At 42.3% G+C, this 20,094-nt stretch overlaps 1 protein-coding gene and 1 long non-coding RNA gene across 7 annotated transcripts in view; both read right to left on the minus strand.

Moving 5' to 3' along the window:
* The window catches only part of zmp:0000001168 (signal-induced proliferation-associated protein 1), a 32,776-nt gene extending 14,551 nt beyond the window's left edge, over nt 1-18,225 (minus strand). For 4 of the 6 annotated variants that reach the window (XM_042431873.1, XM_042431878.1, XM_042431877.1 and 1 more), the window contains exons 1-4: nt 17,899-18,225; nt 832-2,430; nt 509-633; nt 236-424 (exon numbers count right to left, since the gene is read on the minus strand). In XM_042431873.1, the coding sequence (XP_042287807.1) occupies nt 236-424; nt 509-633; nt 832-1,942 (1,425 nt within the window). In that variant the 5' untranslated portion in view covers nt 1,943-2,430; nt 17,899-18,225. Of the gene's footprint in view, nt 1-235; nt 425-508; nt 634-831; nt 2,431-3,103; nt 3,241-5,987; nt 6,071-17,898 lie in introns of those variants that run through there. The other 2 variants (XM_042431876.1, XM_042431875.1) reach the window with 2 other exon arrangements.
* A 527-nt stretch (nt 18,226-18,752) lies between these two features.
* On the minus strand, nt 18,753-19,849 carry LOC121910890. Its single transcript, XR_006099751.1, has 3 exons — nt 19,767-19,849; nt 19,456-19,550; nt 18,753-19,365 (listed from the first exon to the last, which is right to left on the minus strand). It is a non-coding gene; the product is annotated as an uncharacterized LOC121910890 (long non-coding RNA).
* Between the last annotated feature and the right edge of the window lie 245 nt (nt 19,850-20,094).

Below are 20,094 nucleotides of genomic sequence, written 5' to 3' on the forward strand. Positions count from 1 at the left end.
CGGTGGCAGGAGGTAGTTGGCAGAAGGAATTCATAAATGTAATGTAATGTTTCACACATTAAAACACCTGATTGATCACTGTGGACAGTAGATGTTATGGTGTCAAAGTTACAAATAAATGTTTTGACTCTGGACATTCCAGCCTGACCTTGAAAAACAGCTTTCTGATGCTATTTAAAACCATCCATGTCCTGAAAAGCATTCACAGGCAGCAGCCTTTAGTAGCCGTACTTACCCCCTGTTCATCCAGCTTCAGCAGAGTGTCCCGGACCTTGGGTGAGTTTGAGGCCAAGCGAAGGCAGTGCAGGTTCAGTTCAGGCATGATGAACTCCAGCAGCCTCTTGGGAGACAAGCCCCTCGGGGTGGTGTGACGAGCGGCTGAGGGCACCGACTCCTCCAAGATGGAACCTCGCAGTGTCTTCATCTGAGGAGAGGAATCATGTTCATCGCATCCAGTCAAATCAATTTCACACACACTGAACAGGAGGAGAGGAAAATGCCGGTTTACCTCTGTGGTGCGAAAGATGATTCTGTAATTGTACTGAGCACCGCTGGATCCTTCCTTCTCCTCTCTACGGAAACTGATGGCCACAGGACCGAGGCGATCATCCATACCAAAGAAATTCTGATGTTCTGTGATGACGATAAAGAGAAGAAGAAAAATAATGGAGGCGCTTTTATGAGCATCATAAATTATAAGATAAGAAATGTGAGAATTTGTACCCTGATGAAGAATTGATAAGTGTATTCCTGTGGTATCATTCTCTCCATTGACTGGGCATAAACAGAATCAGCAAAAATGTAAGATGACTTTCATGTCGTAGCACATACCTTTCATGTAGAAATATTTGCGATAGTAATGGGCTCCCAGATCTGCATGCTCTATAAAGTAGTTGCTCTTGCCCTGCTGTTGGACGTGACTTTCTCTGGGCTCCTCCAGGACCGACACTGCGTCATTGGGTGTTCGCAGGCTCGACCAAAGCCACCGCCTGCCCTGGGATTGACCCAGACCCACCTGTTCTTCTCCCCCCGTCTCATTGCGAAAGTGAGGGCAGCTGAGCAGCAGCTCATTATCATTGCCATCACCTTCGTCCAGCAGCAGCGATTGCTCAGGGTCATCTGCGTTCCCCCCGTTGCCTCCCCCACCCTGTGCAGGTGAGGACGGGGTGGCCTGGGAGAGTGGGCGCAGCTGGGAGGCGGCTGAAGCCCCTGAGGTGATATTCTTTTTCCGTCCAATGCTGTCTCTGTTTGTGGCTGCCTCGGTGAGGTCAAACAGGATGCTCTGAACATCGTAGTGGGCAAAATTCCTCACCCAGGCTCCGCCACCGAGGTTATCATACGGGCCAGGTGGAGGGATCTGAGAGTACACAGGTTTGGACTTCTTACCTAGACCTTCAGGCTTCGGCGGTTTGGCAGGTTTCGGGGAGTCCCCTGTGGAAACAGACAGACCCCGAAAGAAGCCATCAGGCTCCGGAGGGTTGCCCTGCAGTCCTAAAAGCAGGAAAGGGTCTTTGAAGCGGAGAGCATTTGGACTCAGGGGCCCCTGGTCGTCTGCGCTTTGCTCCTGGGCCTGAGTCTGTCTCTCCAGTGAGGACAGGCTGCCGTATTCCCTGTGTAGCAGCACACCCGAGTCCCCCTGAGCCCCTGCACCTGCCTTCTCACCAACCACCCGTGCTACTTTGCCCCCCGCCTTCCCAGAGGAGTCCAAGTCTCCTAAAGTTACATCGCTGTTACTTCTCTGCATGATGTGGCCTCGGCCCACCGACCGCAGCCCCACGAGGCTTGGAGTGAGGCTGTCTCCATCAGCTCCATCACCGTCCCTCCTGGGCGGCCACTCCACTACACCTACGCCCTCCCGCTTGGGGTCAAAGTTGACAGCGGCAATAGGTGGTCGCACGTTCTGACGGCGAAATTTGCGGATGAAGAGGTCGTCTGACTGCATGGTGCCTGAGAAACCGATCTGGTCCAGAGCTTTCTGCTCTCCCAGTTAAATTTCTGTCCTGGTCTCTATGGTGCTGGTGTGGTGTGTGAGAGCTGTGCACAAAGATGAAAAACCCCGCTGAGTGAAAGCAACAAATATAGTCCTCATTTACACCACTTAAGATGGTTGAACTTTCTCAACCCTTGGGCCACACTTTGTTATCACAAGTCACCGAGTTCTTGAGTGTAAATTAAGTTCTGATGAGGAGAGTGTGCAGCTGTTTCTCGTTGCAGGGGACCGTCCAGGTGTGCAGATGTGTGTTTTGGTGGTACACCAGTTGCAGGGGGCTCCTTCCTGTGGAGTGAGGATGAGAGGATCATCACTGGAGCCTGACTCTCCGCCCTCTGTGTAGGAAAGGCCCTGCCTTCATCGACACTTTGAACATGACATCCATTCGTCTGCACTCTTCAGTGCCTGCAGCTTCCCTTTTGGTCTCGTCCACTGGCCACCTGTATAAAAAAAGAAAGCAATGCCATTTTCAATGTAATCTTTCCCATCATTCACCCACGTTGCTATTATCGCAATAGACAGCTTTATATTCAACCCAGTCAGTGAGTAAACAGAGACACTTTGTGGAGAGGAATGGTTTTGATAAACAAGTATTGAATTCCAACAATAAAGCAGCCGCCAGGTCTGACGTGTGTTTTATTGTTGGGTAATGCTAGTACCTCTGTTTTCTTTCATTATTATTCTTTCCTTTACACACTTTCCGTTCCAAAGTTTCCCTAAATAGTTCCATAGCGGGCCTAATGCTCCACCACATCCACCATGCACACGCTCACAATAGACAGTCTTAACACAGGGGAGGGGGCCTTCCTGGCTTATTGAAAGTGTGCCAACATGCAAGAGAAATGAGTGTAAACTGTCTCTCAACTTCACATATGTTCGCACAACAACAGACTCTCGGTTTTGTTGTTAATTCCGGCACCAGTATTTACAAAAAATATAGAAATAATAACAAAAAGAAACAGTGTGAATAATACCAAGACGTTGTTATGTATCAATGAAGAGGTAAAGAGTCATTTAAAGGCAACAGCTTTGTGCTAAAGAATATCAAGCACTACGCTTCCCTTTTTTAAGTCCTAATACAGTTAATCGCTCAAAGTTTCGATTGGAACTTACCAATTAAGAGGAGTTTGTGCAAGATAAAGTTCATCTTTTGACGCAGTTGCCCTGTGTCTGACCAAACTGACGTCAAGCAACTGAAGCTGAAACCTTTTGTCGTTCTCAATAATATCAACCTTCTTCCTGTCTGGTTTTTTCACATGCATCTCTTCTCTCGTGCTTGCACCCTGAACAGCAGGTGCAATGGTGCAGAGCTGTTACCAGAAACACACACACACACAGACACACTCACATACACATAAAATGCTAGAGTAAGTGAGGAAGTCACAAGAAATCTTTGTTTCCCTTTCTTGCCTGCTCTCACTCTCTCTTGATTTCCTTAAAGTAAGAGAATATATTAGCAAATCTTTACATTTTTGCAAATCTTTAAACAAAATATGGAAGATGTGTGACTTGTTAAGACTGGAGGTTTCATTTTGTGTCAAAATATGCTAATGTGATGAGGTATTCACATGCCCTTTTAAAGACATGTAGAGGCGCTTGAGGTGGTCACCACTGTTAACAGGAAGTGGCTGACTTCAGATTCAGCTTTGTACTGAGTTTTTTAACAGTCATGTCCTGGTGAACTGCTATTGTTTTTTACTGTCTGATTCAGCATTTGATCACTTCCAGCTTCATCTCCTTTGCTTGTTTTCTTTATTTTGGTCAATAATAGCCATCCAAATGCATGAATGCTTGTGTTAAATATAGATTAGTCTATTTTATTCGATCTTGTTTCACTTGTTTTCTTTAAAATAACAACCGCACGAGCTGTGTGACATATTTTGATGTCTCCATATAATTTTTGGAAGGACACAGTTTGCTCTGCTATGACATGATAGCCTCATCCCCAGCTGATTCACCTCCCAGCGACCAGTGTCTTAAAATTTGCAACATTTGATGAACATATATTGATAAAAACATTCAAAATTCACATACATTTAAATGCTAATACAAGTCAGGACTGGGGAGGTGGAGCTAAATTGATAGAAACAGACAGACTGCTCATGTGTATACAAAGGGCTATAACCATGACTTCAGAAATTCCCCCACCAGCTACCAAAAAAAAAGGTGGAGAAAGACTATTATTCTTTCTTTAAAACCTGTTTTATTGGCCTAGAACAGTCACATTTAAGAACACTGACTCCAAAAAATGAAAATGAAACTTAAAATATTTACCATTTTTGTAATATGTAGAATATAAATTTCTTTTTCAGGTCATTTAATTTTACAATTTTTTTGTGAACACCTCTGGTAGGTCAAGGCTACTCTCACTCACACTGCCGGACTAGATTTCCGGCAGTGTGTGGTTCCCCATCTGACATAGGAGCAGTGGTTCACACAGAGCAGCCTCTGTGTACCGTCTGTATGGTGCCAGGGCTGCTGACATTAAAACCCTGCTCATGTTCCTCTCTGGGAACCTTCAAACTCTTCTCAAACGTCATTCCCCATGTGGACACAACGTGTGTCTTTCTGAAATCATTAGGTGCAGCATCATCTGCGGGTTTCACAATGCCTTCAAAAAGTGTGAGCAATGCTCTTTCTCCTCTGTTTCAAAGAGGGAGAGTAGATTATTAGCAGTGGGATCTTTTTCCCCCCCAAAATTAGTTTGTCTTCATGTTGATCCAACAACAAAACCAACTTTCAGGGTCAGAAACACTCCTGCTCTCCACTAACACTGACACTTATCACTCACTGCCTTTGTAAAAATCACATACTCCTGAGCTTCTTAAGACCCCCAACCCATGAATCAGTCCTTGTTTCCATAGCAACCGGTCTGGTGCCACCCTCTAAATGTGGTATCCAGTCCACCAGTGCTTTGTAGTAACCCAGTTTACTCTGCTCAGTAGGTGAAATGGCTCCACTTTTGTCAGATGAGCCTATGACTGATGATGTTTATGTCAACGACCCCGTTCATATTCCTCAGCAGACTATTACAGAGCCAACAAAGACAAACAAGGAGGAGAAATGAGTATGTCATGATTTAACTGCTCCCTATTAAAACACAGGAGAATGGCTGTCTAGTTTATTTGTATCTCAACTCTTCAACAACACATACAGATATTGTATAGATGTGTGTTTGCATCGATGTTAATGGGTTTACTGGCTGCAGAAACAAGCTGGTTTAGGCAGATATAAAAGCAACTTAATCTGTGCCAAAGCACAGACACTATTGTACTTCTCACGATAAAACTGGATACTTAGACCAAAAAAAGCATAAAATCTCAAACATGAGAAAAAGTGCAGGTGGCACTCCATCAGGAAACACTTACAATACGCTACAGTGTATGCAATGCCAACCTTGTTAAGGTTGTAGCTGTGCAGCATCTTATCTCATTTTTGTTATTTTGTTAACTTACTCTATACATATGCTAAGTGCCAAGCATATTTAAGAGGCTGTCTGTCTAATAAAGCCAAGTTAAAATAACATTTGTTTACAAAACTCTCTCTATTTGATCCTCTGGATTGCTTGACACCAGTGAAAAGAAGTGGCTCAAACCTCATAAGACATCTGTAATGTGCAAAAGAGACTTGTATGTACTAATCAGCTATGGCTCTGGTACCTCAAACTATCTGGTCAAAAAAGGGTATAATACACTAAACTACTGGTAGAAATAAGACAGTGATTATATAATATATATATTTTCAGACTACAAACTAAATGAAAAAATTACTGGCTTTTTAAGTGGCTTTGAAGAGTAACCGCAAAGAACCTGGATCACCAAGTTATTTGCATAATTAGCATCTACACAATCTTTTGGGTGTTTCTTTTTCATCCATGTTTACCACTGCGAGGGCAATAACCACATTCTCTTTGAATCAGAATCAAGCACAGCAACAGAAAATGGCACTTTGTGGAAAGGAGCCAAATGTTTTAAAAGCGAGGCGGTCTTTTTCTTACCATTACTGATATGTGATGTCTTCCATCAAATCTTCAGTCATCCAGACTAGTGTTTAGAATACATATTAACACCTCTCTTCCAATACAAAGTGTCCTCTGTTACTACTGTAGAGAAGTGTGTGGTGTACCTTATGTAGAAGTACAAAGTGAAGAGGAACTGAAGTGTTCTGTCCCTGCCTCCTTTCTGCACAGTTCATTAGATAACCCGTTGCTTGTATTATGAAATATGTTTTCTGCTGAATGCATTAGGCTGACAATTTAAATGTAATTGTACATCCTGCCAACAAAAAATTAGTGAAGCTTTGTCATTTAAACAAACTTAAACAAAAATGTGCTACCTTAGAAAAAAAAAACACATAAATTATTAACAAACAGCTTAATGTTTTCCAGGGATATTTCTAGCTGAACAACCGTCCGACTTTATATCACTCTGACTTAAACCAGACCCTAATATTATAGATCATTTCGTAACAGCAGAACTGACTGTGAGTGGCAATAAAAAAGAACTTAAGGATATCATGAAGGCTTGAGACAATAAACAGTAAAGGAAAACTCTTTTTTCAAAAGCTCTCAATCCACCTGATTGTAAATGGGTTCTGCTTTTGGTCTGATGATGCTGTGTCTCGCCTTTTTAAAGATTGTTTTCATAGCAATGCACAATAACACCACATCATTCTTGAGTTTTGTGTCATGAACGGGTTCAATGTGGATCTCCTCAAGTATGCAAAATTTGCAAAAAGATGAACATTGACATTATGGTGTAGATGCATCATTTTCTAAAATAATAAGTACATAAAGCCAAAACATACAATCATCCACACAGAGATATCTGCTATTGAGAATATTTTTAGCCATATTAGGCAGCTGCACACGTCAATGGTGCTTACTCTTGTACAAGGAACTGAAGCAAATACTGTTTCCAGTTAAAGTTGCATAAACTCCCCCACGTCCACATCACACACACATTTCTTTAAATCAGTCGGTGCAGGAGTTGATGGGAAGAGTGTGTGACCCTGTGTGTCCTCTGAGCCACAAATCTAACACCACATCAACAGGAACTTGACCCCCACTGGAACCACGTTGAACACTTTGTATTAAATGGCTTTGAGGAGGAACAGCACAGACTTTGATTTGACTGTTGTGCGATATTCTCCTGCCTTGAAGCTGATTCACCACAGCGAGGATCATAACTTTGACATATACTCATATGGTCAGACTACTTCATAGAAACAGCTGAGTAGCCCGTGCAGAGCTATTGAAGCGTTGCATCAGTTTATGTAATGAACAGCATAAAGCAACTTCTTTGTTTCTCTCTTCTGCCACAGGATCATTCCAGGGGAGGGATGACCCAGACATGTAGCCGATGCTCTCCAGGATTTTTTTTTGAAAGATTTGGAGCATTCACTAAGACCACTGGGAGGCTGCTGCCCTCCACAGATCTCCTTATGGTACCAGAGCCACTCTCAGTCCCCGAGAAACTCAATAATGCATGTACAAAGCAGTGTTTAATCCTGCGTCTCAGAGCTTAAAAGTCCAGTGGACAGTAATAACCTCAGTATTGTCCTCACATGTTCTAGATAAACTAGACTTATTTTAGTGCTGAAAAAAATCAATTTCTGCGTGTGCTAAGCTCCTGTGTCCATCAGGAGTTTGTTCCTGTGTGAAACCCTCAAATCACAAAGAGAAATCTGAAATTATTCTGTGGAGTTGAGGATTATATCTCTTCCTTTGCACCAGATTCGGTTTGAAGGGCCATGACTACCCAGGGTAGATGTTTGGTTTCACTGACAACAGTTAATGACGTCCACTTCCATGTTAAATCCGGGACAAAGTTAATGGGTCTCTAGAGAACGATGTGAGGACACTATCTGAAGTCAGAGGAGAGTCATACTAAGCACACACCATTTTGGGGAAGTCATGGCCGCCTGACATACTTTGCACTTGCTCGTGCAAAGTCTGCGTCCTGAGAAACAGGAAGAGATGACTGACTTCTGAACTCTGAGAGGATGGGTATCGACGTCATCATTTCTACTCAACACTTCCACACCTATGACAGCCTGACTGCGACACTGCGGTATGAATGAGCAGCTTTTCTAACCTCGACATTCAGCGCACTTAATGCTGACGGTGCAGTCGTTTGAAGTATTTAATGGCGGAAAAAAAGGAAGATCTGATATAAACGACTGAGATCTGATCTGTTTTCCCTTCAGGTGAAGCCATGAAAATCGGCTTAACAGCTTAGCAGCAATTAGATGTGATCAGTGACTGCGGCCTTATCAACTCCATCACATCAAGTTTAGAAAAAGCCTTTGCAGTGACTGTTTATACTTGCAACTTATTGTCATGCTTGTTGTTTTTCTGTCAAAATTGAAGGCTGAAGTTGCGAAATACTCTGCCCGCCTGCACATATGAGGCAAGCAGTCTTTCATAGTGCCAGACTCCCATGTTGTCATCTGGTTTTGACATGTGAGACGAAATAACACATAAAGATGGAGAAGTGAATATTTCTTTTGGCTTAGAAATCCTTTTAAACGTCCAGCCTCAGTGTGGAGGTCAGCTGTCAGTAGTGTCACTGTCTATCCTTTTAGTTAAAAGCTGCCTCGCCAATTCTAAACCACAAGGTCTAAATCAACTCCCTAATAGTGATTGATTTGGGGAAATTTAAAGCCAGGCTCAGACTCACTGTCATTATTGATCCCACGCAACCCTGTTACATTCAAGATCAGGTTGCATCCCCGCTTTGCTGCCCGATGTGTGACACCGAACTGAGAAAGAAAATTAGTTAATTCTCATGCACAACACTTGCCCTCCCCCCACTCACCACACTGCGGACGGTGAACTGGGCCAAGTCCAGAGGCTGGTAAGTGGATGGTACTGCAGCACTCTCTTTTTTTGTAATGTGTTGTATCTCTCTTTTTCCATTCAAACAGTTTTCAAATGTCAGTCTAAGTTATTGCTCCCTAAAGAAATATTATCCTGCATCACTGGCACCTGTCCTCAATAGACTGACTTTAAAAAAAAAAGAAAAAGAGGATGACTGTCAAGGTGGCAGGAAGAAAAGAGCAGTATTTTTGAAGAATCTTAGAAATACAAGCCATAATTGTGAGCAATATTTTGCAGCAGGCAGGCGTTCTTCCCAAAACATATGACCGTAACTCACAGTTTGATCCTGTCACTGGTAATCGTTCATGTCCCTGCTGTGCGAGCGACTCTCCACACATTTTCTGCCTTAAATGTTACACTTGTATCATCTCTAACAGAGTGATGCTTTTTGAACACTTGCTCACAACACTTCAAGGTGATGCAGACAGATAACAGAGGAACAGTTACAGAAGTTGTTGACTAGGATGACTGCGGCATCACAACATGGAGAATTTAAAGCGATCACTACACCTGCCCTATTTTATGTTTCTCTTGTCATTTATGGTGACAGCATGCTGATGCAAACTGGATTTTTCAAGGACACTATGAGAGCATGTTTTCCCCTCCAAACACATTTTTACTTTATCCGAAAAAAATGTCACTGATATTTACTTTTTCAATGTCAAAGAAGAGGCATGATTCAGTGACTTGATGATTCAATTCATGAGTCAGTAAAATGCTGTCCTTGTCTGCATCAGCTCTGTTGTTATGGTTGTATGTGGAGGTCAAGCCTCCCTCCACACAATAAAATACCTTTAATTTCAAGAAGAGCTACCCTCCCTTACATGTGTCCTTCAAAAATTGAAAATAAGTCCTAAGCCTTATAAATTATTAATGAGGCCGGGTGAAAGCGGGCGAGGGTCACCAAGTTGTTAATTATTCATTGCTGCTGGGTTGCTCCCTTGTCCAGTCTTGTGCTGTTGGGGATGCACACACAGACACAGCTTTGGTGAACTAATTTGTCATGATTTATGACCAAGTCTGTGTTTGACTTCTTTGTGCATGTGTGTCTCATGTCTTACAGTAAACCAGTGTGGCTGAGGTCATCCAGAGTGTGATTTCAGCAATGTCTGGTCCAGTTTCAGTTCTTTTTGGGATGTTTTTGACATGGTTTACTCAGAAAACAAGTCAGACACTATGACGGTAGAAACCCAAATGCTTCACAAATCAGAGAATGTGGACATTGTTTTTATTTCTTACTCAAGACGCATACATCACAATACATAATCAGTGAACCTCCCCCTTCAGTATACAAAGAGGAAGTAAGCTCAGAAAAGCTCCTTCTATAGAATCGTCTATATTAAAACCTTACTTCCTCTTGCAATAAATAGTACGACCTTACACTAATACTCTCTCGATTACATTTCCAAACACTATTGTTTCTACTGTAACCTACGTGCTGCTCTGCGACAGCAAAAGAAAGTACCTAACGCTATTGTTTGATATGTTATTTGCCATGACATCAACACTGTGTGCTGGCAGAGCACTGCCACTTCCTGTGTATCTGAAAATACACCTTGTGACAGACTATGTGTGTGTATGTGTGTGTGTGTGTGTGTGTGTGTGTGTGTGTGTGTGTGAGGGGATGGGCTGAGAGGTTTCAGGCCTAAATGTGAGAAAGTTTGAGTACTTGTCTTTGTATGTCTCTGCTGACTCTATAAAATAGTGTGCAAGCCTTATTGATGCAGCACACTGTCCACTACATTGACAGGAAGAGCAGCTGTCCTTCTGTGACGGTTTTGTGTGTGTGTGTGTGTGTGTGTGTTCTGCATGTGTGGGCGTGTGCAACAAGGAAAGGAACTGACCCTCAACTTCATGACTGTATCTATTATGTTGAGCTCAACGGTTCACTGTTACTCCTCTGTCATCCGTGCAACCAGCTCTGAGGCAGAGGAAAAGAGATTGCCCGATATTGCTTTACAGTTTTTCTCAGGTGCTTTGGCTCAATTCTCGAATGGCAGTTGAAGTGGTCAAAACAATATGTGAGATTCTTTACAACATTTTGTATTTGTGCACAACAGAAAGAGCATTTCTTTGTTATCATTTGCAAATGTTGTCGCACATTCAGGCAAATGACTAAGTACAGTTGTCTACAAATTTGAACAATTATTGGTTGTATATGTTTTTGTGAACAAAATAGATTATGTTTCTTCTCAGTTGAATAGTTTTACTCTCAAAAATATGTTACAATTTTTTCATTGTATAGGTCATCACATGCAGAATAGTCCGTGTAATTGTCAAAATGTGCTGAGCCCATGTTTCATGAATTGCATTGATATGGAGTGGTTGTAAAATCTGCTAAACTGATAAATTTGTTGTCGGGTGAAACTCGAACTTCACTTATGAATGGGGAGTTTCTCACATCTTAGATCAACCGATTGGCACGTGCCATCCAGTCAGTTTACAGCTGTAAGTCATGAGTATACGTATTGTAAAACATATTGTGAAAGAGTGAAGCATATAATCATCGACCACCAAATATTGTGGTCTTAACTTGCTGCACTGAATGCTGCATGATGTGATATAACAACAGAAGCGTGCAGAGATGGTTGTGGCATACAAGACAATTCTTCCTCTGTTGCATTGCAAGTGAGAGCATAAGGTGTGAAGTCAATGAGAATCTGTAACCAAACAGACAGGAGACTGTGATTCCCAGCACTGTAACTTTATTTTGTTACTATACTGCTGCATATAGTAGGTATGTTTTGTTTTAATTTTTAGTTATTTTTCTGTTTATTATATTGTACTGTGTTGTTTTTCCTCACATTACATGCAAATCTAAGTGCTCTTTTGCTTTATAAAGTGGAATACCTGCAGAGTTTTCACTTCGATACACAACAGCAGTCAGTTCGCTTCCGAAAGATCTGGTCTGGTACAGCAGGCATTCAGCTTCAGTGAAAACATGATGGACCACACTGTTTGGAAATTAGGAGATGAGGAACACACTTCCTCAGGGTCCACTTTCATTCTGACAAAACATCTAAACATTTTGACCACCTTGGTTTTACACAATGTCAAAGGAACATGTTATTTTGGTGGCAACTTAATCATTGACACGGTAACTTCATTTTGAAACATGAATTAAAGGTTTTAGGTGAGTTATAGCCTTCTGCAGGTTAACTAGAATGTTTTGCTTCATGTATGAGCTGTTTTGGGAAACACATCTTCAGTGCTGAGAGCTTTAAAACTCTTTCAAGAAATATACCAAAGCATGTGAGAAAAACTGTAATAGCAATCTGAACTGTTAGCCTACCTTGTGCACTTTTCAGAGGAACAGATGCTGACCTCCCTCGCTTCCTCACTGTCCCTATTGTACAATGAAATGAAGCTGAGTGCCCATGAAATGGCTGCAACAGTACCTATGCTCATCCCCATTTCTCAGCTGAAAATCTTTATTTGTGGGAGCAAATCTCCTGAAGAAAGCTGTCTTCAGTTACACTCAATAAGTGTTGTTTATGACTTGCGGGTAAAGGCCACTTCTAAATTGTTGCCATCAAACTTACAAGCTACACCGGCTCCGTCTGTGTCCATTATGATCTTAGTGGACACAAATTGCTATCATTATTTGGTGAAATTGACTAGTCTCTTGTTTACTTTCATGGTGCAGGCATCGGTACAGCGATCCTTTCTGCTTTTCTGCTAGTTCACACACCTCTGACATTAATATCAAGGCCCAAACACAAATTGAAGAGGATGGCAGCAGTTGTGTAGTGAAGGAACCACTGCAAATAGTACCTCTAAAAGTCTCGCATTTGCATGAAAACCTACACCTTTACCTGGGAGCTAGTGTAGCGAATCACAAATAATCATAAGGATTAAAATGTGAAAAAAATATCCTACTAAGATACTGTTTTATTGGGGGGGGGGGGGTCACTGTAAATTGGCACATTGCAGGCGAGCACTTGCTGCAGCTTACAGCCTCTCCTCTGCTTGTTGGCCTCGTGTCATTTACACCGGCGGCTCTGCACCTTCTGACCTACATAAAAACAAGCAGCTCATGCACCATTATGCTAACTACAGTGATGCAGATAGCAGCCGATTTACTGTAGCTTTGCTGTGATGCTCTCGTACATCTAGGCTATCATCATCAAGAAGGTTCTGTGCCTCTGCGGATTTAGACTTGTGAATGAAAACATGCAGACTTCCACGTGAATTACTAGTGTGGACTAATGCTTCCATGGAATAATTCACTGAGCCATTACAGCACCTTGCTCAATTGCAAAGTTTATCAGTGCATGCCTGCAGCCAATATTATTCCTGCTGCTAATTTTTTCCCACTAAGGTATTAAATTGACACATAAAGGCTATGACTTCAAGGCACATATTTGTGTCACATTATTAAAAATGAGCAAGAATAAGGGAAGTGTGGCAGGACTTCATTTCAAAGGAAAACACTCCTCTCCTCTCTTCCGTAATACACCACCATGGTCACATCTTTCAGTTTCCTGTGTGAGGTTTCTGTTTTGCCCTGTGAGAGCAGACAGACAACCCAGCACTGAGAGGTATCTGCTCTCTCCTCTCACTTCTTGATTGTCAATGCCTTTAACCACGCAAATGAAACAACTGAGGTTGCAACTTCCTCCTCATACAGACCCAAAAGGTCCTTTGGTGGTAAATAACAATATGCTGATAATCTTTAATTTGTCATGCATGAGCCTGAGAATAGAATATTTTCCATTAGGCTTCTTGTCCGCCTTTTTTGATCTGTATCTACCAAAGCTTGGCGATGAAGTGACGTGGTGCGAGCGTGAATAGTTGGCCCCGATCTGCTTTCAGTGGCTCTGAATACCCCTGAGTGCACTTCTCCTGTAATAGCAACGTGAACAATGAGAAGGAGCCGCTGCACCACTTAATGGTTTATAATGTATGTATGACATAATTGAGAGGGACATTGTGATTAAGGACAATAAGTTTCAGTGTATTTCTGAAGGGCATTTCTCAACATGTGAACGCAGTAGGCTACATGTTTATAGGGATTCTTACACGTGAGTTGTCTAAATATAACTTAAGTATTCACAGCAGATGCTTACATAAATATGTCTATAAAAACAGCAGCTTCCACATATTTTAGGACTATTACATCAAGGTTTTGTTGTTGAAAGTACCTGGCTCCATTTCTTATTCTCTCTTTAGCTCTACATAGAGCATCGAATGACTAGCAAAACTCTAATAACATCATTTATTTAAAATAGGCCTCAAACTCATCTTTTACCAATAATGATTATGTTCTTTGTACTTGCAGGACCCATTTCTCTCTTCATCTCTGACTTCATACTTCAACAGCCGATGGATTTTGTTTTGAAGAGGATATTAAAGAGAATTATTCCCGTGTGTAATTTTTGAGAATCTAACAAAATCGTTTTGTGCAGAAAATGTGTGTTGCAAAATCATTCAGGGACATTTTGAAAGTCTTAAAATGCTACATTTCAAAAAGACAACAGCTATTGAGAATTGACTCACCAAATGATAAAAATCTCACTGAATATTTGTCATACTAATTTATCTCCACTGTGCAGTCCTGCTCTGTCCAACTCACTGAATGACTCATTCTTACATCTTTTATGTTCTTTCTTAATATCACAAATTACTACTACGCAGCCACAGAAGGGCAACGGCCTCGAACAAAACTAATGATGCCTGATCTTCCATTAAGACCAGTGGCTGCAGGGGACAGGTGACAACAGAGAGCACAAGCTAAGAGGATCCACCCAGTGGCTTACGCTGCCGGCATCCTGCCATCCGACGAAGGGAAGGCTCCGCCTGTCCAACTGCCTTCCTTGCTGAGCCCCCACAGGGAGCCTGCTGGGTGTAGCCATGCAAAATGGCTCCAAATGAGAGGAATGATGTGATGCTGACTCAGACAAAAACAAAATCTGCCTGGTAACCTCACGACACGTGAACAACTGAGCGCACAAACAGGTCAAAATGTTCATATTGCTCATAGCTTTTTGTTCACATGCAGGGACCATCTTGTATCAAGCAGCACAAACTAAAAATACCCTCAGAAATCACTTTTTTATAGCCTTAATTTTCCTTTTATTGTCACATCTGTACAATCTGCTAACTGAAGACTGCTGATTAATGACTGTTTCTTTGTGAAAGATGAGTCATTTTAGAAGTCATTGTATTATTTTGCAAAAAATGGGTCAAATAACATGAGCCAAAGTTTAAATCCTGACAAACAACTTCAGAATACATTATCCTAGATCTACCGCCCCTCACAGTGACTCAGTTTTACTGCACATCTGTGTGATGCTGGTAAAAAAAAACATCATTATCATTATTCAGCGTAAAGCACACAGAGGTTATTCACTCCTCCACCTGCATTTACAAAAGGGCAAACAACAACAGCATTTCTCCCTCTTCTATTATTCCTTCTATCTTTTATTGATTTGGTTTCACAATGATGATGACTTCTCATGTTAGAGGTTACCGCTGGCATAAACAGTCACTGATTGAGCATTTAGGATTATCTTCATGGCATTATCTCTCTGCTAGACAAGAACTGACAGTGGGGAGAAAGACGCTGAGACATGTGACAGTCTGAATCTACGACATGACACACGCATGTATATAGTCAAGCTCTCCTGGTTCTTGTTCGGTGAAGGAAATAAAAGTGGGTCGATCGATTCAAGAGTGTCCTCCACCTCTGCTCCCTTCCTATGCAAGCTGTGATTGTCCCACATGTCCTGCAGAAGCCTCCCATAGGAAAAGACTTTTGTAGGTTATTGCCTTAAAAAAATCTACTCTGAAACAGAACCATTATGCTGAATCCCGTTCTTTCGGCACTAGACTTTTAAGTTTATATCTCTGAGCATGGACAACGTCAACCTCTAGTTTCAGTGTACAGGGATCTTTTTGGTGATGGTGTTTAACATATTAAACATGTCAAATAACTCTGTCATCAACAGTTAAACTGCTGCTGACTGAGTTCCAGTACAATGGTACAAACTGGATGTCAAGTGTCGAGTGTGTCAAGTGTGTCCGGCCCAGATCAGACACCGAAATGTGCTCATATCCCGGACACAGATCCACACATCTCTCTTTCCTCAGTATCATAATGAAATACTTTATCTACACTCATCTATCATTCACATTACAAAGCTGCACCTCACTGGTAATAGCAGGCAGACATGTAATTGTTTGAGGTGATTTGATTATAGAAAATAATGAAAACCAACAGGCACTAATTGCTAAACTACTTTGCCAATAGAGTGGATTTCCATCAAATTGACTTAGAAAACATGTCTTAAGGAAAAAGTGCCAACACTAAAGCGATATAAAATCTAAATCTATCATTAAATATTGATGGAGATAGAAAGTAAATTATGAAGCACAGTGCTTCACAATGGCTGCAGTTATTCTGGTACTAGTAGGCTCTTAAATTAAATTAAATTCTAAAATATCTCTCTATCAATTAAATAATACACAAGTATTGTCAATTAAGGAACTACCAGTGTTTGTAACTGCTAGTTATACCACTTAAACACGGCCACTGAGTGAGAACTGTACTATTTTATATACATTATATATGTAGTGCAGTGGACAAGTCGACAGAGTTGGATGAACGGGCTGCATTTCCCATAAAAAACGACAGGAGGTAGAGAAAAACAAGGTGGATTTTCAGACACACACACACACACACACAAAGTTGACCCTGACGAACAACATCACACCCTCCTGCCAGTCTAGCCAGGAACACAAACACAATGCCATCAGGTCACATTCATATTTCTACCAATCACACATCCTTCCTTCCTGCAGAGAGTCCTTCCATCATGCCAGTTCAAAATGCCTTTGATGGTTTAAAACATCAACCACAGTGGCCACCACACTGCATGCGGCTCAATGTAAATTAAAAGGCCTGTCCTTTGAGTGCACTGGCTTATGTAAGCTGCTGCTGCGTGTCTCTTTTACCCGCCAGCCCTCCATCCCTGCCTTTCTTTCCCTTCAGCATCCCTGAAACCCCAACGCCTCGTAAACACACAGCCCCATCCAAAATTAAGAGAGTGCAGGGGGTGGTGAGGAGGGTGAGGAGGGTGAGGAGGGGAGGGAGGAGGTGGGGATGGGGGGGGGCCTGACTCCCGCATCCCTCATTTTCTCTGCCACCTTGAAAACAACACCCCAAATCCGGTTGTGGCTCTCCATTCCATCATTGTCTGTGCACATCACATGCAGGCGTATTACAATCCTCTTTATCTCCGTGCACCGCAGACTAAAGATGGTGGCTTTTCTTTTTTTTTTTTTTTGTCTTTGAAAATATACATTTGAAATAAATTCTGCTCTTCTTTTTGTTCCTGCATCTTTAGCTCATCCCTTTCTCTCTGTCTCTCTCTCTCATTCTCTCAGTACCCCCTCCATCCATCCATCCCTCCCTCCACCTTGTCCTGCAGCCGCTCTACGGCGAGGTTTTGCAGTGGCTTCTTGACAATGTCATAACACTGTTTTTAAGACAATTCTGCCTCGTTGGAGAGCGCACAATGGAGAGAGACAGGAAAGATGGGGGGTTAGTGTCGGGAGAAGGGAGGAGGTGGTGGTGGTGGTGGGGGGGTTAGAAGAAGGAGGAGGAGGAGGAGGAGGAGGAGGAGGAGGAGGCCGGGGATGAAATGCGACAAAGGTTGCAAGCTGGATTCAAACCCCACAATGTCGCGTGTAAATGGCACCTTAGCTCTCTGAGCCACTTGGACGCCCCAATAAAATGCATTTTTAAAGAGCTGACAGCAACACAATGAGCAGAGAGGCAGAGGGAGGACATGCTGGAGGGTGATATGATCATGCAAAGCCATTATTACATATCCTCTGTCGTTTTCATACATTGTCTCTGATTGGATTGTGTGAGCTTAAGGGGCATATGCATGCCTGTACAGAGGTATGTGGCATACACGGTGTGCAGATCCATCTATCTGAATCCATTATCATCAGAAAGAGGACCCTGTGAGGTTGGAATGTGTATTCTCCGTAATTCTCAACACAGAAAGAAAAGGCTTACCTCCACATTTCAGCTCCGTTCGACCCTGCCTTGTTTCATCCTGTTCCTCTCTGCCGACTCCCTCCCCTTCTCTCCCCATGACAGCATTTTTCTGCTATCTATCTCCACGGTTAGGCTCCTTCTTCTCCTCCTTCAGTTCCTCCTGTCTGCAGTTCTCTTCCTCTGTCCAAAAATAAAAGAAACACAACACACACACGCACACACACACACACACAGAGCACACACTTCCCTGATCTCTTGTGTCTACCGGCTCCTCTATTCTGTTGTTAAGTCAAGAGGCAGGTTGATTTGTGCTGTCCTCCTCCCTCTTTCTCCCTCTCGCGTTGATTCCATTCACATCACACTAGAGCCAACCCTCTCTCTCTCTCTCTCTCTCTCTCTCTCTCTCTCTCTCTCTCTCACACACACACACACACACACACACACACACACGGCTCTACCCAGCCGTTCTCTCCTCCCCCCTCCTCATCTCCTTGTCAGAGAGAGGTTGAGGCAGCGGACAGCAGTGGCCAACAGGAGAGCTCTCTGTGTCTTAAACTGAAGTTCAAAAATGCTTCATTGTCTCACCGGCAAGACTGCGATTTTTTTTTTTTTAAAAATGGCTGAAATAAGGACTCAAGAATGCTCATTTAGAGTGTAATATCATGTTGTGCATAACCAGAAATGTAGATGCTGATTAAATGTTAGTAAGGCAGTCAGCTCCTACAATTAGCAAAGGTTTTTCCTGGTCTCTATTTTATTCAGACTAATGAACACATTCATTTCAAGCAGGGCACAAATTAGCACCAGCCACCAGCCAAATGCTGGTAAAATATGTTGGCTGGTAGATTTGCTTCACTCACCAGCCAGAAAAAACAACGGTAATCTATTGAGTGGCTGGTAAAATTCACTAAAACACTCACTAGCCATTTGGCCAGTGGACAAAAAGTTAATTTTGCAGCCTGGTTTCAAGTCTCGTTTGCTTTGTGCCTAAACTGACATTTCTGCACGAGAGAGATAAAGGCTCAAAAGCCCACTCGGGGGCAAAGGTGAAAACGGCAGTGTGTGTGTGTTTGTTTATGTGTGTGTGACAGTTTGTTTATTTGTAGAGACCTCTGTGTACTCCCCAAACAGTGTAGACCATAACAAACAATCAACCTGCTTGAGAACAATGACAGCGCAGGAGTGAGTGCACCGACATACTGCAGATGGCTTTTTGCTTCCCTGCCAGCCACCGCACCTTCTAAAAACACACACCTGTGAGTTTGGATAAAAAACATTTCATGATGTTCAGGAGAAGAGGAGGAGAATCAGCAGAGGCGAGTATGCGGCACCACCATCCCCCTAATTACTGTATGGAGTCTCGTGCAGGCCGTACCATATGGCTGTGTGTGTGTTACCAGGTCAGTGACTCTGGTCAAGCTCAGAGCAGTGTGGGGGGTTGGGGGCGGGGAGGAGAAGGAGCCTGCGCTGCTGGTGGTGTGTGTCCTGAACAGATAAGAAAAATAAAAAACAGAGGCACAAGTTGATAGTAGTTAAACAGTTTTTTCCCCCCCTCCAAAAAAACAAACAACATACCTCAGTGTGTGTTCATCAGAGGTCAGGAGGCGTTTTTTTTTTTGTAGCTGCTGTGGGAATCTTTTGCTTCTTCCAGTGTTCAGCATTGTTTTAATCTGCAAAAAGAAAAATTACACAATACAAATGTCTAATTTTCATGACCTCACATACAGTATTAAACCCAAGTGAGACAGAGTTCATGCATACGTATGCACTTGTGTGAAAATAAAATCTAAATGTTCATAATCTTAACTTTCAGACTGGTCTAACTGTCTTTAAAGATTACACCCCAGTCTGATACCATTAATACAATCTGCCCTTCTCTTACTTACTGATACAGTATAGTTTTCAGTGCTGGAGCTTGATTTGTGATGGTCTGAATCCTCTGAGCTGCTCAAAGTATTAGTCACACCAGAGGTCATTTTGGGTATGAATTAGCTCACAACAATCAGTGCTACACTGACACCATGTGGAGATGTTCCACCAAGACTGCTAAGATTGTTTTAAGAGTTTGCAGAAAAACATACTTGTCCCTATGAAGTTTTATCCTTCCTATGACTACCAGGGCTGCAACTAATGATTATTTTCTTTACAGATTAACGAAAATAATCCTCAAAGATTAATTGCTTGCTTATCTGTAAAATGTCAGATGTAGTCAAA

The sequence above is a fragment of the Thunnus maccoyii genome, chromosome 13 (genome assembly GCF_910596095.1).
Source record: "Thunnus maccoyii chromosome 13, fThuMac1.1, whole genome shotgun sequence".
NCBI lineage: Eukaryota > Metazoa > Chordata > Actinopteri > Scombriformes > Scombridae > Thunnus > Thunnus maccoyii.